This window comes from Anomaloglossus baeobatrachus, chromosome 8 (assembly GCF_048569485.1).
Source record: "Anomaloglossus baeobatrachus isolate aAnoBae1 chromosome 8, aAnoBae1.hap1, whole genome shotgun sequence".
Classification (NCBI taxonomy): domain Eukaryota; kingdom Metazoa; phylum Chordata; class Amphibia; order Anura; family Aromobatidae; genus Anomaloglossus; species Anomaloglossus baeobatrachus.
This window is the reverse complement of record NC_134360.1, coordinates 13,970,525-13,995,675: the sequence shown is the minus strand read 5'-3', so window position 1 is coordinate 13,995,675 and position 25,151 is coordinate 13,970,525. Positions and strand designations below refer to the sequence as shown.

Here is a 25,151-nt window from a genome sequence, read left to right as displayed (position 1 = left end):
TAGGTGACCCCCAGCGATCCGCATTTAACAATGGAGCTTAATTAATCTTTTATTATTGCTATCTTTGAGAGTTGCTTGATAAATGGCTGTGTTCACTATAAGCACTTCTGGTGATTCATGGCTGGAGCCCGGCACATCGTGTATCATCAGAAGTGGACAGCCGACTTGATTTCATGGGTTATTTAACTCGAGAAAAAGGAAAGTAACAGAAAACCGAAGGTTTCAGCTTCTAACCATCTCCTGCCGCAGCCAAGGTAAACACGCGGCGGCGTCCCCGGTGACTCTCGCCTCCGCCGCCGTGGAATGTCGAGGAACTTGCCTTTCTCCGTATTTCTGACAAGCTCTCTTCTGCAGACACGCTCGCGTTGTCCGGTTAATGCTGTTTTCCTAAATCTTTCCTTCTTTTTTTCCCCTTTGTGTGTGCGTCAATCCTTCCCGTCTCCCCTAACGTAGCAAGCCGAGCAGTTGTTCAATCAGATGTACAATCCTGTAAGTGACAATTTCCAAGAAAACCACCAACACCGCATGCAACCTCCATCCACATAGAGCCGCGCACATCCCATGGCATCCCTCCGGCCGCGCGCACGCGCTCCGCCACCGCCTGCATCGTACCTGTGTGTTTATGTTGGGACGGTCATACCGTCGCTTACGCTTTTTTTTTTTTTTTTTTTTTTTAACATGCATGAAAGGTGGTGAATGGGTTAAACGTTGCTTTATACCCTGCAGGATCCTTCAGGTTTGTAATGTTGTTCGCTTTACTCTGAGAATTTATGTATTATTAAATTACGCTAATGACTTGTTAAGTCCAGATGGTTTTAGAGATGAAATCAATATGTAGATTTTTTTGTCATTAAAATAATGACTTTCCATAAATGTAATTGTGATTAAGCCTCCGCAATGTGGGATGCATTACAATGCTCCGCTGATATTACACCGCCACATTGGCTATACTGTACCACCAATATACACTATATATAGAGGGGATACAATGGGACATAAGGTGTATAGGAGGGTTATACAGTGTCAGGAGACAGAAATGCAGAAAAGAGGGTCGTCTGCACCTAAATTGTTGGAAAAATGTCAGCCATAACTATTTTATTTATCTACTGAGAAGATAATTGATAAATGTAAGATTGCTTAGTATAAATGCGAGAACCACTCTGACCACAAGATCAGGTGCAATGATAGATTTCTATGGCGTTGTGTAAACTGTCCCTGGGAGCATAGTCTAAAATAAAATCATAACTAGTGATGAGCGGGCACTACCATGCTCGGGTGCTCAGTACTGGTAACTAGTGATGAGCGGGCACTGCCATGCTCAGGTGCTCGGTACTCGTAACTAGTGATGAGCGGGCACTGCCATGCTCAGGTGCTCGGTACTCGTAACTAGTGATGAGCGGGCACTACCATGCTCGGGTGCTCAGTACTGGTAACTAGTGATGAGCAGGCACTACCATGCTCAGGTGCTCAGTACTGGTAACTAGTGATGAGCGGGCACTACCATGCTCGGGTGCTCAGTACTGGTAACTAGTGATGAGCGGACACTACCATGCTCGGGTGCTCAGTACTGGTAACTAGTGATGAGCGGGCACTACCATGCTCGGGTGCTCAGTACTGGTAACTAGTGATGAGCGGGCACTGCCATGCTCGGGTGCTCAGTACTGGTAACTAGTGATGAGCAGGCACTGCCATGCTCAGGTGCTCGGTACTCGTAACTAGTGATGAGCGGGCACTACCATGCTCGGGTGCTCAGTACTGGTAACTAGTGATGAGCGGACACTACCATGCTTGGGTGCTCAGTACTGGTAACTAGTGATGAGCGGGCACTACCATGCTCGGGTGCTCAGTACTGGTAACTAGTAATGAGCGGGCACTACCATGCTCGGGTGCTCAGTACTCGTAACTAGTGATGAGCGTGCACTGCCATGCTCGGGTGCTCTGTACTGGTAACTAGTGATGAGCGGGCACTACCATGCTCGGGTGCTCAGTACTCGTAACTAGTGATGAGCGGGCACTACCATGCTCGGGTGCTCAGTACTCGTAACTAGTGATGAGCGGGCACTACCATGCTCGGGTGCTCAGTACTGGTAACTAGTGATGAGCGGACACTACCATGCTCAGGTGCTCAGTACTGGTAACTAGTGATGAGCGGGCACTACCATGCTCAGGTGCTCTGTACTGGTAACTAGTGATGAGCGGGCACTACCATGCTCGGGTGCTCAGTACTGGTAACTAGTGATGAGTGGGCACTACCATGCTCGGGTGCTCTGTACTCGTAACTAGTGATGAGTGGGCACTACCATGCTCGGCTGCTCAGTACTGGTAACTAGTGATGAGCGGGCACTACCATGCTCGGGTGCTCAGTACTGGTAACTAGTGATGAGAGGGCACTACCATGCTCGGGTGCTCAGTACTGGTAACTAGTGATGAGCGGGCACTGCCATGCTCGGGGGCTCAGTACTGGTAACTAGTGATGAGCGGGCACTACCATGCTCAGTAGTGGTAACTAGTGATGAGCGGACACTACCATGCTCGGGTGATCGGTACTCGTAACTAGTGATGAGCGGGCACTACCATGCTCGGGTGATCGGTACTGGTAACTAGTGATGAGCGGGCACTACCATGCTCGGGTGCTCAGTACTCGTAACTAGTGATGCTGAGTGCTTGAGCATGGTAGTGCTTGCTCAATATTATTAATTACCAGTCATGTAGGTGGTCCTAATCTCTGGAGGAGGGAGTGACATTTCACAGCCCAGATTATGAAACAATACTAAGGAGCAAAGGTGCAAAATACAGTCTTAATTGGTATAAACAGAATATAAGAAAGAGGCACGCTCACCTTTTTAAGTTGTGTGACACACAAGACATGCGCCTAATAATGGAGCAGCCGCTGTGGATACATGAGTGCGGACAATGCAGGAAAAGGGCAGAAGACGCGTTCACTCCGCGCTGCTGCTGAAGACTTTCCAAAGGAAGATCCAGGACATGACAATGGAGGTAAGTGGTTTTTATTCAGTGCATTTCAAAGCCATTGCAGCCTCTTCTTCAGGATAACTGTGGTTCTTTTCCTGGAGTCCTGGCTCTTCCTTTGGAAAGTCTTCAGCAGCAGCGCGGAGTGACCGCGTCTTCTGCCCTTTTCCTGCACAGGTCAGATTATGTCATTACATGCTAACTCCAGCACAGTCCTGTCCTTGCTCAGATGATGCCAAGGTCAGTGCTCCTTGCTTTAGACATGGCTCATAATGACAAATCCCAGCCTGTGGGACATCTGTAAAGCCAGAAATTCTCAAGTAAAAAAAAAACCAAAAACAACAAACAAACAACAATTAAAGGAGGGATCACTTCTAACAAAAGGACTGTTCCATCCAAGCACAGAGCACAGGGGTTCGGTACACCTTCCCATCTACAGTTTGCCATCTGATTTTGTTTGACTGTGACTTTACAAGAACTAGGAGGATGGAACACAAGTAGGTGTCATGGTGGAACTGGGGAACACGGGGTAACCTATGCTGGTCCTAAGGCTGAGGCCCCTGCACTCACCCTAACACCGGGAGGTACCCTTGAAGGTAGGGAGGCCCAGGTGTCCAACCTAGGCGCTATCTCCTGTCCCTGTCCCTAATCATAAGACACCCCCCCTCCTCAACCCACCACCTTGGGGGAAAGAGGGAAGAACAGAAGTCAAAACTCCGCCGACAAATATGAACAAAGCGGGTAACAACTACAACAACTCGTACACACAAATGTGCCACTAAAAGTGCACAATGAAAACAACATAAAAGGAAGGGGGGGGGGTAAACAGATTACTGGGTAACTTCCATACCTTAACAAACACAACTAGAAGTGCAAGCACCAATGCTGCATCCAAAAGCACAACTGATAGAGGGTTTCATCATCTCCTTCCACCTCCTGGCCAAGCTTCCTAATGAATGAAAATAACTGGCACCCTCTGCTGGAAGTAGAGGGTATTTATAGGACCTGGGCATGGTACCAACCAGAAACACCTGACCAGGAGTCAGGAGCTGCTGGAGGTAAACTGACATTAACCCTCTCCTCGCCTAAGGAAAGGGATTTCTTTTAATCAGCAGAGTCCCACAAGACCAAATAAGACTCAGGACCTGTAACAAAACTCCGCAACAGGAGAAAGTCCGTGACAGTAGGAGAGAGAAGATGCACCTGAACTTGTCGGCCACACTGAGGGTACTCCGAGCTTTTGTTCTTGGTTTGAACAGTCATTTTGTGTTGAAAGACTCCCATGCTTAATGGCTTGTAACTATCCACTTTTCTCAAGTCCACAGATACAAGGTGGTCACCTGCTTGGCTCTACCTTACAGACATATTTGGCGTTTTGTTTAGGAAGCCACTTGGCTGATTCCCGGTAATGATTAATCCCGCCTTGTCCTGACCGTTCACCCTGTATAGAAATACATTATTTTGTACCCGTTCTGCATAAAGGACGGTACTTTACCCTTGGTAACACATCTGTTTGCCCGCTGGCATTTTTGGTCAGCATCACCGCAGGTTTTGCTTTGTTCTGTCAGCACATGCCATGGGTTGGCTCACCGGGCCGAGTTCGGGGTAATGACGCGCGCTGCACCTCTTGACTCTGCTCAGTCACTACTCTCCCGACGCTGACATGGTTTTCGATAATTAAAATAAGCAGTCGCTGAGCTTTAATCATAGTCTGACTAACATGTGGTTTTTACAATAAAACCCCCAAGGACAGCTCTGCCAATTACAATTGCCGAAATTGCAGTCCACGTTTCTTTGCCCGGGCGATGTACAAATGTCCCTGTGTTGCATTGTGCAACCTTTTTCTCATCATTGAGGCTCCAGTTTGCCTCGTTTATTGTTCTCATCTGCTTTTTTAAGATTTATTAATTCCAGTTCTTTTTTTTTTTCTTTTTGCAAAATCACAACCTGTAGCTGATGAACCACAACACATTTGGGCTGTGGGAACTTGTGCCAATGTTTTCCAGCTGCGGCACAAGGCGACGCGCAATTTCCAAAAAATGATGTGGAAGATCAAATGTACCCGAAGCGTCTCCACAAGAGAAGCAGAATTTAATTTAGTTTTGCTTCACGGCACAGCGCGTCTCCCCATTCAGTGCCTGTTTTCTGCAGATTGCTCGGCACAGCACGGCCGTAGGGGTTGTGTTCGGAGCCAGACCTCGCTGTGAAAAACTGGTTCCCATCCTTTGTAAGAGCAGCGAATTTCCGGACACAAACCGTCCTCGCTCCTGGAGCCGGCGGAGCAGCCTCCTTCACGGTGCTTTAGCTGCACAATGCAGACCTGCTGGATATTCGCCCGCTAATAGCCTTAAACAGGAGGGCGATATTTCCTGAAGAATAGTTTGGAACTGAGCTATTCTCTGAATATGGGGCTTCCATGCCGTTTTCTAAATTCTTGTTAAAATTTTTTCACCTTCTAGTTTCCAAGTGATTCTAATGGGATCACAAAGCGGAACGTTTACAGGAAAAACGAATATCCGGCAGAAAATGGTGAAAACAAGCAAATAGAGGGTAAGAGGCCCCGTTACACGCAACGACATCGCTAACGAGATGCCGTTGGGGTCACGGAATTTGTGACGCACATCCGGCCTCGTTAGCGACGTCGTTGCGGGTGACACGTACGAGCGACCGCTAATGATTCAAAATACTCACCAAATCGTTGATTGTTGACACGTCGTCCATTTCCCACATGTCGTTGATGGTGCAGGACGCAGGTTGTTCATTGTTCCATAGGCAGCACACATCGCTACATGTGACACCCCAGGAACGATGAACAACACCATACCTGTGTCCTCCGGCAACGAGGTGGGCATGTCTTTCATGCGGCTGCTCTCCGCCCCTCCGCTTCTATTGGACGCCTGCTGTGGGACGTCACTTGGACGCCGCACGATACTCCCCCTTAGAAAAGAGGCTGTTTGCCGACCACAGCGACGTTGTTGGGAAGGTAAGTCCGTGTGATGGGTCCTAGTGATATTGTGTACCACGGGCAGCGATTTGCCCGTGACGCACAAATGACGGGGGCGGGTGCTTTCACCAGCGACATCGCTATCGATGTTGCTGCGTCTAAAGTGCCATTTAGTGCCAAATTCTTAAAAATGGGTCACAATTTTTGAGCAAAATTAAAAAATCCTCCCTTTTTTAAAGCAAAAAGTTCAATTTTTTAGTAAATGTTGCAAAATCTGCACAATTTGTGCTTTTTTGCATAAAACTAGCTCTAAGGTTGGGGAAAGTGGAGTACATTGGTATAAAAATGTTGTATACTGATTAGTAGTGATGGACGATTGTGCTCGGCACTGCTCGTTACTCGACCGAGCATCAGGGCACTCGCAGAGCTTGGCTGAGTATCGCGGGTGCTCGGATGTTTCATCCGGGGAACGACGACCACAAAGCACAGGCTTGCTTCATTGCATGATGTGTGCAGGTGCCACAAGGAGAGCCATTTGCAGTCTCTGAATGGCTCTCACTAGGGAATAAAACAACATTCTCTGGCATAGTGTGAGCAAAAAACCCCTCCACCCTTCCCTCCTCCGGAAACGCTCTTGTTTATGGCGGGCTGTATGTGGACGGAGAGCCGAAGAGGCCAATCATTGACATTCCATAATGCATGTTACTCATGTAGAGCTTGTCGGAGTGTCTGACCGGCTCGAATCGCGTGACGAGCATTCAAGCATTTTAGTCCTCCCCATCACTAATGATTAGAGATGGGTGAGAACTAAAATTCTCGGGTGCTCGGTCCTCGAATCGAGCAGGTAAGACTCTAAAATGACTTAAATAATGAGTATAATAGAAGCCACTGATTGGGCAGTTCATCTCTCTACCCAACAATGCCCACCATAAACAGAGCATTTCCGGCAGGAGGGAGGGCGGGGTTCTTTTATTTTTCTTAACGCAGTACATCCAAAAATGTTCTCTTCGTCCCCCAGGAAAGCCATTCAGACACTGCAAATCTCTTGCACCGGGATGCCGGCTCCCATCGTTCAGTGAAGGGAGCCAGCTCTTTGTGTTCTTGTTTCACGGACAACACATCCAAGCACCCACAATACTCGACCGTCAACTGCGAGTACCCGAGCACCTTATTGCAAAATCTAGTATCAAGCAGTAGCAAGTGTTGCGGATGGGGGCCGGGCCGCTGCAGGGGCTGCTCGGATCCGGGTTAGGTACTGCAGCTCGAGTGGTAGCCGGACCCGGGCTCGTACAGCCATCCGTCTTCACAACCGTAGGAAAGGGGGGTATTTACAGGGGGGAGAGTTTTTTGTCAGTGACTCCACCCGTGGGTTGCGGTGAGAGTTGGTAACACCGCCGCTGCCTGGTGATGAGACGCCCGGGGCTGATGGAGCAGGGCAGCAGGATGGAAGGTAGTAGGGGAGGTGTAGTCCCGGGGCCCAGGGGTGTACGGGAGCAATGACGTGCAGCATTGTTGAGAATGACGTGCAGGGTTGGACCGGGGATGGATGGTGTACTCACAGTTCCAAAGAATTACACACAAAGTCCAGTGGTAAACCAAATTGCCAGTGACCGGTCGCCTCTGGCGGGTGTATTCAGTTCCCACACCTGGGTGTAGCAAGCAGGGGTCCCTTCCTCCTGCACTCAGTGTTTGTGTGTTCAATGGGACAACTCCACTTGGAACAGGGAAGTCCGCTCCCGGTACTGTGTATGTTGGGAGCTGTGGCCCGTGAAATATGACCCTTGGGATCTCTGTGGGTTCTGGCAGACAGCCTATCCCCCGCGGTGCGCTTTTGTTTCGCTCTCTGAGCTTTTGTAGAACAAGGCCTGTAACCTCGTCCCCGGCTGGTCAATAGACAAAGGGCTTGCAACCTTCCTCGCCCTAGGGCCCAGGTACCTCGTCTGTGCACGGCCTCCGGACCGGATTCCCGCTGTCGGCACCGGTGGGCTACAACCCTGCCCTGGTCCACTTTAGGTCTCCCGCGATTGGATCTCCGTCGCCTGTGGTCCTGCTTGCCGTCTGCCACCTAGTCCGGTAGTTCAGGGGCCCCAACCCCTGACTCCGCTGCCACTTCACACTCCTCCACTTCAACTGTCAGAACTCAACTGTTGTGTTCCCGCCCCTGACACCTCAAGACCCCTAGGTGGGCGCTCCCATTCGCCTGGTCACGCCCACTGGTGTGTCCCTATTGTCATGGGGGGGTGACTAGGCTTTACTGGCTGGTGTTGTGCACCTGGGTGTGGGTTTTGTGTCGGACTGCCAAGGAGGATGAAGTTTTGTACCTGAGAGATTTGTACAACCTCTGTGACTACCTGGTTTTGCCAGGGCATCACACAAGCACACTCGCTCATCTCTAACGCTGGCTAGTGATGAGTGAGCACTACCATGCTCTGGTGCCCAGCACTAGTAACTAGTGATGAGCGGGCACTGCCATGCTCTGGTGCTCAGCACTAGTAACTAGTGATGAGCGGGCACTGCCATGCTCTGGTGCCCAGCACTAGTAACTAGTAATGAGCGGGCACTACCATGCTCGGGTGCTTGATACTCGTAACTAGTGATGAGCGGGCACTACCATGCTCGGGTGCACAGCACTCGTAACTAGTGATGAGCGAGCACTACCATGCTCTGGTGCTCAGTACTCGTAACTAGTGATGAGCGGGCACTACCATGCTCGGGTGCTCAGTACTGGTAACTAGTGATGAGTGGGCACTACCATGCTCGGGTGCTCTGTACTAGTAACTAGTGATGAGCGGGCACTACCATGCTCGGGTGCTCAGTACTAGTAACTAGTGATGAGCGGGCACTACCATGCTCGGGTGCGCAGTACTGGTAACTAGTGATGAGTGGGCACTACCATGCTCAGGTGCTCAGTACTCGTAACTAGCGATGAGTGGGCACTACCATGCTCGGGAGCTCAGTACTGGTAACTAGTGATGAGTGGGCACTACCATGCTCAGGTGCTCAGTACTCGTAACTAATGATGAGCGGGCACTACCATGCTCGGGTGCTCAGTACTGGTAACTAGTGATGAGCGGGCACTACCATGCTCGGGTGCTCAGTACTGGTAACTAGTGATGAGCGGGCACTACCATGCTCGGGTGCTCAGTACTCGTAACTAGTGATGAGCGGGCACTACCATGCTCAGGTGCTCAGTACTGGTAACTAGTGATGAGCGGGCACTACCATGCTCGGGTGCTCAGTACTCGTAACTAGTGATGAGCGGGCACTACCATGCTCGGGTGCTCAGTACTGGTAACTAGTGATGAGCGGGCACTACCATGCTCGGGTGCTCAGTACTGGTAACTAGTGATGAGCGGGCACTACCATGCTCGGGTGCTCAGTACTGGTAACTAGTGATGAGCGAGCACTACCATGCTCGGGTGCTCAGTACTGGTAACTAGTGATGAGCGAGCACTACCATGCTCGGGTGCTCAGTACTGGTAACTAGTGATGAGCGGGCACTACCATGCTCGGGTGCTCAGTACTGGTAACTAGTGATGAGCGGGCACTACCATGCTCGGGGGCTCAGTACTGGTAACTAGTGATGAGCGGGCACTACCATGCTCGGGTGCTCAGTACTGGTAACTAGTGATGAGCGGGCACTACCATGCTCGGGTGCTCAGTACTGGTAACTAGTGATGAGCGGGCACTACCATGCTCGGGTGCTCAGTACTGGTAACTAGTGATGAGCGGGCACTACCATGCTCGGGTGCTCAGTACTGGTAACTAGTGATGAGCGGGCACTACCATGCTCGGGGGCTCAGTACTGGTAACTAGTGATGAGCTGGCACTACCATGCTCGGGTGCTCAGTACTGGTAACTAGTGATGAGCGGGCACTACCATGCTCGGGTGCTCAGTACTGGTAACTAGTGATGAGCGGGCACTACCATGCTCGGGTGCTCGGTACTGGTAACTAGTGATGAGTGGGCACTACCATGCTCGGGTGCTCAGTACTGGTAACTAGTGATGAGCGGGCACTACCATGCTCGGATGCTCAGTACTGGTAACTAGTGATGAGCGGGCACTACCATGCTCGGGTGCTCAGTACTGGTAACTAGTGATGAGCGGGCACTACCATGCTCGGGTGCTCAGTACTGGTAACTAGTGATGAGCGGGCACTACCATGCTCGGGTGCTCGGTACTGGTAACTAGTGATGAGTGGGCACTACCATGCTCGGATGCTCAGTACTGGTAACTAGTGATGAGCGGGCACTACCATGCTCGGGTGCTCAGTACTGGTAACTAGTGATGAGCGGGCACTACCATGCTCGGGTGCTCAGTACTGGTAACTAGTGATGAGTGACTTATAGACTATACTGTAGTTAATTTTACCTGTGACAGATGGAACCATATATATCTCCCGTTGAAGGACCCTGCACGGTATATTGCGCTTGCATGTTTTATTTTATTTACTTTTTTTTAATTTACCGTAATATTGTGCTTCTAGAATGTGTGTGGAAGTGGAGATCTGTTGTATATGTTTTGTTCTGGACTGTTTCACGTTCTGTAAATTTGGCTTTTGATTGTAATTAAGACAGGAAATTCTTGCTGGAAAATGTTATAACAGTTGATAACAATTGACAGATATTCATGATGTGGTTGTTTTGTCAGCAGTGGACGTCGTACAGGGAGAAATAGTGCAAAAACTAATGCAGGAATTGACCATAGAAACCTCTCGGATCATTGCCGCGTGATTCTGATTGGTTGCTCTTGTTTGTGTGAGTGCAGTGTCCCATTATATGTCTGACGGTGATCAAGCTCCTATCACTTACAGAACGGTTAATTATAAGGTACAATTAGTGTGTGTCCAATACGCTCAATCTATGCCAAAAATAAAATAAATTTGCCATTTTTGCCAAAAAATATTATGGCGCCCGGTACTCGAAACGAGCAGGGCAGGCACAACTCAAGTACTGAGCATAATAGAAGTCCATGGGGAACGCAAGCATTTTTCCAGAATGATGGACATAGAGATATTCTCTGGACCTTTTTTTTTTTTTTTTTTACTAGGGCCTAAGCATTGTGTTCATCGGTGTAAGTCCCAAAACTTGACCCCCACTAATTAATGTTTGATTAGTGGAATCGGACCTCCAGATAACTACAGCATGTCCCTATAAAGGCCTGAGGTCAACCCTACCAAACAATTTTTGATTGCTGGTGTCTGACTTCCAAGAAATTTAGGAATCAGCCCAATAATGGTTGCAACTTGTCCCATTAAAGTGAAGGCCTCCCTCATTGTGCTGATCAGTGTAAGTCACAGAGGTCCACTTTACCATTCAATGTTAGATTGGTTGCGTCAGACCTCCAGAATCTTTTCCTGCAGTGTGTCCCTATAAAGGCTTGATCACTAGGGATCCAGGAGGTCGACTCCACCATTCAATGTTTTGATTCTTGGTGAATGACCTCCAAGAACTTTGTTAATTTGCACAATGAGGGTTCCAGTTTGTCCCTTTTCGAAACAAAAGCCTCTCCCATTTTTCTGATCGGTGGCAGTGCCAGAGGTTGACCTCAAAGATGAATCGTTAAGTGGTTGGGTATGGTATCCAGAAACCCCACCTGCAGCATGTCCCAGTAAAGACACGATCTGTGGAGATCCAAGAGGATGATCCCAGTGCTCATATTAATGATTGGTGGTGTGTCACCTTCAACAATGTGATTCTTGGTGTATGACCTCCAAGAACCTTGTTAATTTGCACAATGAGGGTTCCAGTTTGTCCCTTTTTGAAACAAAAGCCTCTCTCATTTTTCTGATCAGTGGCAGTGCCAGAGGTTGACCTCAAAGATGAATCGTTAAGGGGTTGGGTATGGTATCCAGAAACCCCACCTGCAGCATGTCCCAGTAAAGACACGATCTGTGGAGATCCAAGAGGATGATCCCAGTGCTCATATTAATGATTGGAGGTGTGTCACCTTCAACAATGTGATTCTTGGTGTATGACCTCCAAGAACCTTGTTAATTTGCACAATGAGGGTTCCAGTTTGTCCCTTTTTGAAACAAAAGCCTCTCTCATTTTTCTGATCAGTGGCAGTGCTAGAGGTTGACCTCAAATATGAATCGTTAAGTGGTTGGGTATGGTATCCAGAAACCCCACCTGCAACATGTCCCAATAAAGACCCGATCTGTGGAGATCCAAGAGGTTGATCCCAGTGTTCATATTAATGATTGGTGGTCTGTCACCTCCAACAACATGGGCAATGAGCACAATAAAGGTCACGGCTTTTCCAATTTAAGTGGAGGCCTCCCTCATTTTCCTGATCAGTGGGGATCTTAGAGATTGACCTCACCGATAAATGTTTGCTTGATGGAATCTGACCTCCATGAAGCCCAGCGATCAACATGAAGGTTGCACCTTGACCCATTGAAGTAAAGGCCTCCTTCATTGTGCTGATCCCAAAGGTCAACTACACCAATCAAGCATTGATGGCTTATTCTGATGGTAGGACATTAATGGTGAGAACCTCAACATTGCTAAGGTTTTACTAATAAAATCTAAGCCCATAAAGTATTCTTTGGTAACATTGTGTATACGTTTCTGTTCACTATTTACCAATCAAGAGACTACGGCATATTCATCACTCGAATATATATTATTAGACATCTGAATCTTCCAAATATGAGAAACATGGATTCTTTGGGATCAGACTTTTGGTCAGAGTTTGGTCCGATTGTCATCAGTTTTTCTCATACGTAGGGAAAAAATAGTTTCTCCACCTTCTCGATTTTCAGACCGCACTTGGATGTCATCCAATTTTTTTACGAACCCATAATTTACATTGGAAATTTTGATCCGACCCTCCAATCAAAATTGGACACGTCTCCATGATTTTCCAGACATGTGAATGGCCTCACAGACCATGGATCCCCCTCGTACGCAAAACTCGGACGTCTGAATGAGGCCCCAGATTTCCGTTTACAAATGCTTTTCCAAAAAGTCTTTCATTGTGGCTTCTTAAAACGTTTCAGCTGCGGCTCTAAGAAACCCCCAGTCTAATCCGAGCCCCTCATTGTGGGTGACAGCGGCTGGGCTTTGTTTGTAGTCTGAAGCTGTTGAAATCTGTTGTTTTTATTTATTTAGCGCAGGAAGTTTAGAATCCTGTAAAAATTAACATCCCGACTGTACATCTGCCGGGTATATCTCTGCCATCCCCCAGAAGTTTGAAAAGTAAAACCTTGTTTCTTTTAAGGATTTAGGACTGCAAACAAATCCGAAAATGTAGCTTTTTGCAAATTTCTCTTTCCATTTTGGGATGAATTACAATTTGTCCTGAAAAAGGTCAAAGGACAAGGAATTTAGCACCTAAAATAGAAAATATAGATCTATCAGCCATAATATATAAACCATCGTCAGCTGATAACGGCACCTTTCAAGAAGTAGGATGGGTTTCACTGAAAGTCAATAGTTCTAGAAGTTGATGTGTTGGAGTCACACTCACTAGGTGTAGCAAGCGTGGCGAGGTGCATCTGAAGCACAACAAAAAACATATGAAAGGGGGGCACCAGGGACACGAAAACAACGGGAGGCCCTGGAACTAGTGAGAGGGGTTGGTGGGCACCTAACCTCACCTGCAGCTGTCCCATCTTTTTTCACCAGTCCCTATACAGTCTCCGCAACTGTCGCCGAACAGGAACCTGAGGCCCTCAAAAGACCCTGTAGTAACCCTGACTAGTGAGGGGCAGGCGGGGTTCACTAGACTTCACTACTGCACTAACAACACATCAAGGAAGAAAAGACAAACAGGGGGAAAATTAACAAACAAAAGGATATAGCTGAGTACAGGAACTTGACTTGCAGAACCTTCCTCAAAGGCGGCCAGGACATCAATGAGTTTGTATCTTCAGCAGGGAATGCTGGGATACACCACTATTTAAAGCTGAATGGTGTGACTACTTAGTAAGTGCAGCTGATCACTCAGCAAGGAACTGCTAGGAAATGCTGCAATAGCAAAACTGCCACTTAACCACTTCAATGCCAAGGGAAATGAAACCCATTTAAAGGAAGAGAGCCAGATGAGAGGCTCCAGTCCAAAGGTTGCCACTGGTCTCAAAATGCAAGGAGGTGATCGTGACAGTTGGAAGCAGGAAAAATGGATATATGGACGGATCTGAGCGACTCTGACAACGACCAAATTGTGGTGACTACATTACTGTTTCAAAGCAGCTACAAAAATGTCAAATCTTTTGGGTGGTTCCTGGATGCAGTGGTTAGTAAACAACCAAAAATGGTCCAAGGAAGGACAACCAGTGAGCTGACGGCCGGCTTATGGGCATTCAAGGCTCATTGACCCTCGTGGGAAGTGAAGGCCAGGTCGATCTCACAAAAGAGATGCCGTAATCCAACTTGTAATGCTCTCCATGGCGGAAAGGGGAGCACAAAATATAACATGACTTGCTGGACTGCTCTGAAAGACCATGCCGACCCTTTTCTACACTGGGCATGTGAGCGCCCAAACTGGACCTGGAAGGTCTGCTCTGACTAATGACATTTTCTTTAAATCTTATTGGCATCTGGATCTGTGTACTTTCCTTACCAGAAGAAAAAAATGGAACCTGGATACCCTACAGCAGAGTTCACCAACTCCTCAAGAGCCACCAATCGTGCATGTTTTTAGGATTTCCTTGGAATCATCAATGATGCAGGTAATTAAATTATCACTGGTGCAATACTAAGGAAATCCCGAAAACGTGCACTGCTGATGGCTCCTGAGGACTGGAGTTGGGCAACACTGCCCTACAGAAAGGAGGCAACTTGGCAGAGGCAGGGTGATGCTTCTGCTAGTTCCCGTCAAAAATGTTGTAGACCATATAAATCCTTTCATGGCAGATGTGTTCCCTAATGGAAGCAGACTCTAAAAAAGCTTCCAAGAATCATTTGAAGAACATGATAAAAGTACAAAATGTTGACTTGGTCTCCAACTAATTGAGATTTCATCATGATCTGTGGGAGGATTTGTTGCACCCATATCTTGGGGGGGACAGAGCTTTCTGTGGCACAAAGTGGACCTTCACGACAACCATCAGGTGGTTTTAATACAATGGCTGATATGTGTCTAAGCACCAATCAAATTATTCTTATACTAGGTCTTCATGAAACATTTTGTTTCTACAGAGCTTTTAATTCCCCACGGGACTACGTCTGGTGGCCGCACTTATTTCCCTCTGTCCCTACATTTGGTAACAGGGAACAGAAAGTATCAGACTACACAGGGTTATTTGTAGTCTGTTACCATGGAGATGCAAAGGACAACACACAAAATAATAGGACGTTTTTAATGCAGATTACTTGCTTCATTTTAGAAGTTGGTCATAGTTATTAAATTATTAAAAAATCTGTTTATCCTGTTTATCTGCTCCTTTAATCCCGCATGTTAGAAAAAACAATATGCCCACTGTAAGGTGGCAGCAGGACAGGTCCTGGATGGGAGGTATGTGTCACTGAGGTGGAAGCCTCGGTGATGGAGGACCCGGAGAAGCAGGCTTCAGCACATAGACCTGGATTTTGGGTCCGGGATTTAGGAATGACCAGAAGAGCTGGGTGGGACTGGTCGTTCCGTACCTCCTATCCAGGCTTCACACCTCATTAAAAGGCAGCTGAGCTGCCTCAGGCGTGGTCTATGTGGTCAGGTGGAGAGACCCGTTGTGCTGGACCAGAGTCGGACCAAATCCTGTGTGATCGGAACGGCTGATCCAAAATGCCGTATGGATCATTTTAGTTTTGTGTCTGATTTCTGCCGGAAGGCTGAACATTTGTTTTTGGTGAAGATTTATGACTTTTAATACATTTTCTCAAATCCCTACGGCACCTTTACATCTCTCACAGTGTTTTTTTCGACATAGCAAACTGAGATGTAACGGTAAATAATTAATTGGGCAAAATCCAGGAACATTGAGTGACAACCAACTTTGGTGCCAGATTGGTTTTCAGACCCGGATAAATTAGTAATGACTTAAAAGAACAACTCAGGACCTTGTAGTTTTTGCTCTTCAATTGAAAGCGAAATTCTACATGTTTACAATGGACAAAATCAGACACAATTTGTAATTTTGTCTAATTTTTTGGGGGGCTTTTTAACGGTTGTTTCCCTATTGTTTGACTTTCCATAATTTGTCATTTCCCTTCCCTCTTAATCCCTTGTTCTGTTCATAGCGGAGTCTTCCCCAGGTGCCATTAGCGAGAACTGTAAATGTCTATTCTGATTTAGGTTACAACAGCCATGGATTCCCATTGATATGACTCGCACAATATTCAGTAGATACAGGTTACAACAGCCATGGATTCCCGCTGATATAACCCGCACAATATTCAATAGATGCAGGTTACAACAGTCATGGATTCCCGCTATGACCCGCTCAATGGTCAATAGATGCAGGTTACAAGAGCCATGGATTCCTGCTGATATGACCGCACAATATTCAATAGATGCAGGTTACAACAGCTATGGATTCCCGCTATGACCTGCACAATGTTCAATAGATGCAGGTTACAACAGCTATAGATTCCCGCTGATACGACCCTCACAATATTCAATAGATGCAGGTTACAACAGCCAAGGATTCCCACTGATATGACCTGCACAATATTCATTAGATGCAGATTACAACAGCCATGGATTTCCGCTGATATGACCTGCACAATAATCAATACCATTCCCTTTTCAGTGTTATGTATCATAGACTGATATCAGCTAAGTATCTGTTGTTCAGTAAAAATTTTCTAGTAAAATATGTTTTTATTTGTTTTCTTCCAAAGAATTCAAACCTTCTGACCGCCGTTTTGGTATTTGGCTTTTTTGTATTTGCTTTTTTTGGTTTTGTTTTTATTTGCCTTGCATGCAGCTTACTGGCATTTTAGATTAGTCATTGCTTGCTCTTGCCTTGTTCTTTCTTCTTTTGCCTGCGCTTTATGAAGACACCCGTGGGGCGTAACGAGAAGCAGGGGGTATCATTTCTGTGTGGCTATGTGAGTACTCGATGGGCAAAACCAAAATTCATTATTGTCATGCCTTGTAATATATTCATCGTACATAATGGTCGGCTCACGTCTGTCCTGGTGCATGAACCATCTTTGCCTGTTTTACCGTGTTCATTGTGCCGTGTTTGTTGTGGGTCACGTGTTACCTCATTCCTATGTCCAAAAATAAGGTTTTGTAAAGTATATAAATTTCTGCTCCCGCCTTTACCAATCCCCTGTCTATAGAGTTTGGAAAACACCTTCACATCATCATCTTGGCCAAGGTGTTTGGTAAATGGAGATGGTGGAGGACAACAAACCTATAGTAGCCTTCCAAAGTTCAGGGCCCCTCACTTGTCTTTGGCCACAAGTATTTTCCAAACTAATAAACTTTATAAAAAAGTTCATGTGTTTACGATTTTGCATGACAAAACCCCTTTTCGTAAGCCACACTTCATTTACCAAGCCACTAGTTGTATCTATGGAGGCCCAAACTCCACCAATCATCCCAGTGAGAACTTCCCAGAAGTGCTGGTTTCTGAATGGTTTTGGGAAGTTTTTGTGGCACCCAATGGATTTGCCAATTCTTTTCGGAATCCTGATAGTCCCCCCCCCCACATTTTTAGGAGGCTCACTTTCGGAGAGTTGGCAATATTATGTCTTCTCATGTAGCTGAAGGCCATTTAGACCCCTTATATATAGGAGTTTAGTAACTTAATTATGACCTAATCTCCATTAACATTCAGAGTTCTTGAATATTACGATATAGGCCTTGTACGAATAGTCCCCATTTCAGAACTGCATTAAGGCTGATACTTTGTGCCACATTCCCTTCAATGCCCCACTTTTAGGTATTGCATATTTGTTTCTTCTGTAATGTTTTTACGGGAGGCTAATATTTATCTATTTTTTTGGTCCTTTTAAGGCTCATGAGGCAGAAGAAGAGTCCAGGATGAATCCAGACCTCAACGATAGACTCAAACAACTGGATAAAGAAGTTTGCTACTACAGAGAGGAGTGTGGCAAAGCCCAGGCCGAGGTGGACAGGCTGCTACAGATTCTGAAAGAGGTGGAAAATGAGAAAAATGACAAAGACAAGCAGATAGCTGAGCTGGAAAGGTATCTTTTCCTTCTACTACATATTTCTGTTCAACCTAATAGCAGTTTTATCTGAATTCTTGACTTGTATTTGTCACGATTGTGACTAGGGGAAGTATGGCACATGCTGCGACACACTACATCACAAGGGGTACACTGGAGACACTTTAACAATGGTGGGCCCTAGCGCCAATGAGGAGATAGTACACCTCCTTCATTCACCTGCAGATGTACTCTGCACTCCTAGTCAGTCTCTATACAGGTTCCGCACCTGTCGACGAACAGGATACCTCATTCCCTGGCAGACCCTGTAACAGCCCTGGCTAGTGAGTTGGCAGGTGAGGGACACTAGCCCCACTGCTGCACTAATAACACACCAAGGGAAGGTAAGACAGGGGGAAACACAACAATAGACTGCTGCAATCAGCACCAATGTTGAAGCCTACACAGCAACTTGCAGAGAAGTCTCCACCAGCTCCTTCCACTTCCAGGCCAAGCATCCAAATGAGATCAGAGAATAACCGGCATTCTCTACTGGGAGCAGAGGGTATATATAATGACTGTGAGTGGTCCAAATCGGAAACACCTGAGAAGATGAAGAGAATGCTTGCTGGCATGGAAAACTGACTTTTCCCTTTCTTCCACAAAGGAAAGGGAATACATCTAAACTGGAGACTCCCAAGGCAAAGAGGCTCTGGCCCAGAACCTGTTACTAGTCTCTACAAAAGAGAGTCGACCATGACAGCATTATGTCCCTTTTAGACGAGTCAGTAAGCAGGAATGCGAGTTCCCAACTATCGGCAATCAGCCTACAACAAAAACCAAACTACTCACTTGTCCGTTGCAATGAGTTTTAAGTTTGTTTAGTTGTCAACGTTTTTGGCAGCACATCGGTCCATGTAAAAAGAGGTTGTGCTGCCGATAACATGGTAGTCTATGTGCACGTAACAATTGTATTATTGATCCTCATTGAATGTTTGTTGACCGTCCAAAGAGGTCAACAAACCACCGGCAGTTGGCTTACATATATTCAAATAGTGGCCATCTAAACAAGTCAACAAACCACCGGCAGTTGGCTAACAAATGTCAAATGGTGGCCGTCTAAATAGGTGCACGTAAAAGGGGCAATATCCCCAAGAACTGATAAGGAATCATCTACTAGCCGCGAAAAAGTAGAACCTTCAAATAATTCTAGTTCATAATTGGACGTTTTTGGGTTTGCGCTAGAACAATGATTTGTTCCTTTTTGTTATCTAGATCACATAAAAAAGAGCCCTGTAAGGTTTGTGTTGACTTTGGTTAAGACAACGGTCACCCGGTCAAAGTTCGTTAGGTGTCACTACTACATAACAAGTGATTGGGGTCACATTGCCACCGTGACAAGCAAGGAGCAAAAAGTGTAATCTCATCCAAGTCCACCACCAAAGTCTCCATGAAGACCTAGCCTAATGACTACTTCTAGCCCAACACTTTTTTTTAAAAAATGATCCGATCTCAAACTTATGAGGTCTAGGGACACATTCACCGACACAGAGCTTTAAAGGGGTGGTCCGCTACTCACCATTAGTTTCCACATCGATGTAAAGCTCATAGAGAAGGCTTTTCTTAAATACTGTGTGTAGTAAATTCTGACTCTGGGCATTCGGCTTATCCCCATCAAGTGACCCCCCCCGGGTTCCGTGACGCCTGAGATTTGGCGATGTCACGCCAACTTCCAGTTGACACAACATCACTGCAGCCGGCCCTAGTCTCCGTGAGTGACTGGGCTGTGGGTGGAGTTTTACCGCTCTTCACAGCCCAGCATCTCTCCTGCTTGCGGCGCTCTGCGGTGAAGGAGAGAGCACTTGAGATGTTGGGCTGTGACAAGTGGTGAAACTTCGCCCACAGCCCAGTCTCTCGGGGAGACTGGGGCAGGCCTCGGTGATGTCAGGTCAACTAGAAGTTGATGTGACATCACCGGATCTCAGAGGTCACGGAGCCCAGGGGGTGGGGTGGGGGGTCACGTTATGGGGGATGAGCGGACCGCAATAGCGCCGCTTAGAGGCAGAATGTACGACACAAGGTGTTTGAGAAAAGCTTTGTCTATAAGCTTTACATCGATATGGCCACGAATGCTGAGTAGTGGACCTCTTCTTTAAGGCATCCGGTCAAGTCAACTTAGACCCCCAAACTGCCACCCATATCTTCAGGCCATATTCCAGCATTTTAATCATGTTTCAAAATTCTGCAGATATGAGAGGTAAAAACACACTTACATCACCACTCGTGATGCACGAATCAGCCAGTACTCGTCTATATTCCTCTGGACACATTCTGCCTCAGGAGCTGTAATCGCGCCCATTCGACGTCAATGTCTTTGGTCTTGGGTTCGAGATAAAATTGTCATCTCAAAGTTTAAGATGCTAAAATGACTTTATTTTTTTTCTGCAAACTGCTTTAGAGAAGACCCAACTCTAAATATTTCATGATTATGAAATTCCCCAAAATTATTTTTCATAACTTTTTAAGGCAAGCAAATAAGTAAATTTCAACCTGCGGTATGAGCCGGCAGAAATAACATATGGAATCTAAAATAGTGACTAATAAATACATTATTCATTGCTGTAAATGGCGTGACACGTCACCAGGGACCGCGTAGAATCCGTGTCTGGAAAGTTACACATTACAACTTTCAAAACAGTCAATTTGGAAGCGAGTCCCGTAACATCCCAGTCTATATGGAGTCACCTTTAACATGTACATGAGGTATGCAGATACGGCTGCCAACACAGCAGATGACTTTTCGTGAAACTTTTCCTTTTTTCCCCTCTCTATTGCTATTTTTTTCTTGTCCCATTTTCAGTTGACTTGCATGGAACTCCCTTTGCAATAATAAGTTGAGGTCAAGAGGAAGGCCATGACGAGCCTTGTCCCTATAGGTGTGAATGGTGTGAGTTTAGCACCTCGGTATATGATGTGTTAGCCGGGTAAACTTGGCTATCAGGTTCATTCTAATCTGTCTGGTCCCTTCACAACCGCCGCGATACATTTTTATGGCATTTGTGCTATCGAAAAAGGAAATCTCACACGAGAGCGAGACCATTAACACATAAGACCTTTCCAAATTCTGAACTCTATAGATCTGAACATATTCAGGTTGATTTTTTTTATGTCACGTTTTAACATTTTATTATTTTTGTGAGATGTCGAGTTAAACATAGTTTCTAGTTGTTAGGTTTGAAAAAGACACAAGTCCATCAAGACCCAATCTATAGCTCGAAAGCGAAGATCCAGAGAAAAGCTAATAACCTCATGAACAAAATCTGTAATTGCTCGATATTTGAGTAAAATTGGCTTCCCCACTCCAAATATGTCAGACTAAAGCCCTGGATGTCACATATGGGCAACTGGACACACAGCGCAACACAGAGATAACAATGGGGATGGAAAGGGTAGGAAGGCCCAAGCGGTAGTGCGATGATGGGTCACCCCCTGACACTAATCTGTGTCTGAACCCTGACCTCCCAAACATCCCTAAATGGGTCCCCCCCCATCATTGTCACATGTCTAGTCCCTGGGGACACAGGTCACCTCCTGACACTAACCTGTGTCTGAACCCTGAGTTTCCTAATATGCCTAAACGGTTCTTACTCCATCGCCATCACGTGCCTACTTCCTGGGTAGACAGGTCAACTCCTGAAACAAACCTGTGTTTAAACCCTGAATTCCCTAACATGCCTAAATTAATGCTTCCCCCCATCGCCTTCACGTGCCTAGTCCCTGGGGAGACGGGTCACCTCCTGATACTAATCTGTGTCTGAACCCTGAGCTCCCTAACATCCCTAAACGGGTCTTTCCTCCCATCACCGTCACATGCCTAGTCCCTGGGAAAACAGGTCACCTCGTGATGTGTCTGAACCCTAAGCTCCCTAACATCCCTAAAAGAGTCCTCACCCCCCCATCGCCATCAAGTGCCTGGTCTCTGGGGAGACAGGTCAACTACTGACACTAACCTGTGTCTGAACCCTGAGCTCCCAAACATCCCTAAACTGGTCCTTCCTCCATCGCGTGACATGCCTAGTCCCTGGGGAGACAGGTCACCTCCTGAAACTAACCTGTGTCTGAACCCCGAGCTCCCTAACACTCCTAAACAGGTCCTTCCCCCCCCCATTGCCGTCATGTGCCTAGTCCCTGTATATCCCTCCACTCACCTTGGACAGTTCAAAGGCTGGTGAGTACACTAGACTTTACCATTTCAATAATAAGACACAGAGGAAGAAGGACAGACAGGGGAACATAGACAAAAAGGATATACACCAACTCCACTGTTGCTGCCAAACACCAGGGCTGTAGGTGACACAACTTCAGCAACGTCCAGAGACTTGCTCCTTCCACAGTGGTCAGTTTAGAAATGGCTTCTAAAACCAGCATCAGGTGATGGAACATGTGACTATTTATTTAAAGTTTAGAGGAGTGGTCACAAATTGGCTGAGATTGGACCAACAAGGAACTACCAGCAAGGAAAGAGTCTTTAACCCTTGCAGCACCAAAATAAATAATATACATTTAAAAATTAGAGTCTTACAAGGTAATGTGAACCTCAGATCCCAGATTTGTCAAAGGTCTCCCAAGGCCGGGAAACACTCGTAACACGGGAATAACATCTACAAAAATCTAGAACTGAAAACTTGTAATATTGTAAAGATGTCCAGACCTTCCTTGACCACCACATCATGTAGCAGAATCTTCCATAGTTTCACGGCTCGTCCAGGAAAAATTTGTCATCTATGATGATGGCAAAATTTTCTTGCCTGAAGACATTAAAGGGAACTTGTAAGGTGTTACATGCTGCCCGAACCATGGGTAGCATGTATCAGTCACTGGCTGCAAGAGATCAGACACGGGTTCAACTCAGAAACTCTGCCGCATTTCAGAGAAAAACCCACTTTAATAACTACCGGGCATCAAGCCACGAGGGTTGACCAGTCAGGCAGGCGGTGTCCAGTGGCTTCTCCCTGCCCGCTGCTCTGGAGTAATAGGTCTCTCACTTGCTTATAGTGTGTGGGTTTCACTCATGGTCAGTGATTAGGTTTTGTTCACATCTGTGTTGGAGCTTCTGATGCAGATTTGGCAAAAAAATTCAAGACCGAATCCAATTTGGCACTGTAAAATTTTGGTCATGGGCGTAGTTGGTTTCGGTCATGTTTGGAGTCGAGAACTACAGATATATCTACTGTGATTTTATTAATAATGGAAACTGATTTTGTACCAGACAAAAGAAGAGAAAAATCAAGGTTTATGAATTTTTCTTTTTGGAGAAAAAAAAGTTGCATACAGATGCAAACTTTCCAAAATTTTCCTCTGTAGGATAAGGCCATGTTCACATCTCCAGTAATCATCCATTTGAACGGATCCAACAGCAAAAAAGTTTTGCAGCTACAACTTTTTTGTCTTTTTTTTTTTTAAATGATTTCAGATGGATTTGTTTTTTCAACATTGAAGTCTATGGGAAATGTGTCCGTTATTTAGTCATCCATTTTTCTTTCGTTGGTAAATGTGATAGAATAAAATCCATTTTGTTCTTATAGAAACCATCTTGTCTTATAATGGAATGATGTCATAGGGCTCAGCTAACACTGATCGGCGGGGAAGTTTCACATTTCTATACACACACCCCTGCGGCTCTTATTGATGCATAGTTTGGAGGAGTTATTTCTTTGTTTGGGGTACTATATAAACTAGTCACATGATGTAATAAAGCAAAAACTTTCAGTACAGCACAAAACGTGTGTGCTGCAATGATTCCCTGAGCACTTGTAAAAGTTTGGAGTTCCAATGGCATAGAAGGAGTGGATTTTACTCGCATAAAGCATCAGTTTCAAATGGAAGATAACGGACGGCTGTTTAACGGATCCATCTTCCAAAGACTAAATGTTGAAAAAAACACATCCTTCTAAAATAAAAAAACAGACAAAGTTGCATCTGCAGAACTTTTTTGCTGTTGGATCCGTTCCAACGGATGAGCATGACTACTGAACGTGTGCATTCGGCCTAAGATTGAAAATGTCATCCATCTTTCCATGTCTAATTCTGCGGATTACTACAATCATCATTCCTTTAAATTTAAATATTGAATCAGATTGTAATCTATTTTCAGACTGTATGTCCTAATAATGAATGTCTGTTTATTTTATGTGTTCTCTATATAATTTGGATTTTTCAGCTATGGGTGAGTATGACGTCTGATGTTTCTCTTGCTTTCTTTGCACGTATAGGATATGGAATGCTTAAAGCATGGTGTTATTTCAGTTTGCTTTGAAAATTACTTTTTGGAAAAATCTTCCAAATCCTGACAAAATTTATCTTCTCAAATTTTCAATTTTAATTTCCTTGGGATCTTTCCTGCTCCCATATTTCTTCACTGCCAAGTTTTGTTTTCCTAATTCACTAGTGCGATTATACCTGTCATTCCCGTAGTGTATTGTTGTCAGACGCGGTGCACACAATGGCGCCATAGACAGTCATAGGAAAAAGTTTGGGCACCCCTATTAATATTAACCTTTTTTCTATATAACAATTTGGGTTTTTGCTATTTCAGTTTCATATATCTAATAACTGATGGACTGAGTAATATTTCTGGATTGAAATGAGGTTTATTGTACTAACAGAAAATGTGCAATCCGCATTTAAAGAAAATTTGACCGATGCAAAAGTATGGGCACCCTTATCAATTTCTTGATTTGAACACTCCTACCTACTTTTTACTGACTTACTAAAGCACTAAATTGGTTTTGTAACCTCTTTGAGCTTTGAACTTCATAGGCAGGTGTATCCAATCATGAGAAAAGGTATTTAAGGTGGCCACTTGCAAGTTGTTCTCCTATTTGAATCTCCTATGAAGAGTGGCATCATGGGCTCCTCAAAACAACTCTCAAATGATCTGAAAACAAAAATTATTCAACATAGTTGTTCAGGGGAAGGTACAAAACGTTGTCTCAGAGATTTAAACTGTCAGTTTCCCCTGTGAGGAACATAGTAAGGAAATGGAAGAACACAGGTACAGTTCTTGTTAAGCCCAGAAGTGGCAGGCCAAGAAAAATATCAGAAAGGCAGAGAAGAAGAATGGTGAGAACAGTCAAGGACAATCCACAGACGACCTCCAAAGACCTGC

At 45.7% G+C, this 25,151-nt stretch overlaps 1 protein-coding gene across 8 annotated transcripts in view; it reads left to right on the top strand.

The window, feature by feature from the left end:
- Positions 1-25,151, top strand: part of ERC2 (ELKS/RAB6-interacting/CAST family member 2) — a 1,225,588-nt gene that overhangs the window by 435,875 nt on the left and 764,562 nt on the right. For 3 of the 8 annotated variants that reach the window (XM_075321310.1, XM_075321308.1, XM_075321315.1), the window contains 3 exons: positions 454-489; positions 16,862-16,912; positions 17,829-18,022. In XM_075321310.1, the coding sequence (XP_075177425.1) occupies positions 454-489; positions 16,862-16,912; positions 17,829-18,022 (281 nt within the window). Of the gene's footprint in view, positions 1-453; positions 490-16,702; positions 16,730-16,861; positions 16,913-17,828; positions 18,023-25,151 lie in introns of all 8 variants that reach the window. The other 5 variants (XM_075321312.1, XM_075321311.1, XM_075321314.1 and 2 more) reach the window with 3 other exon arrangements.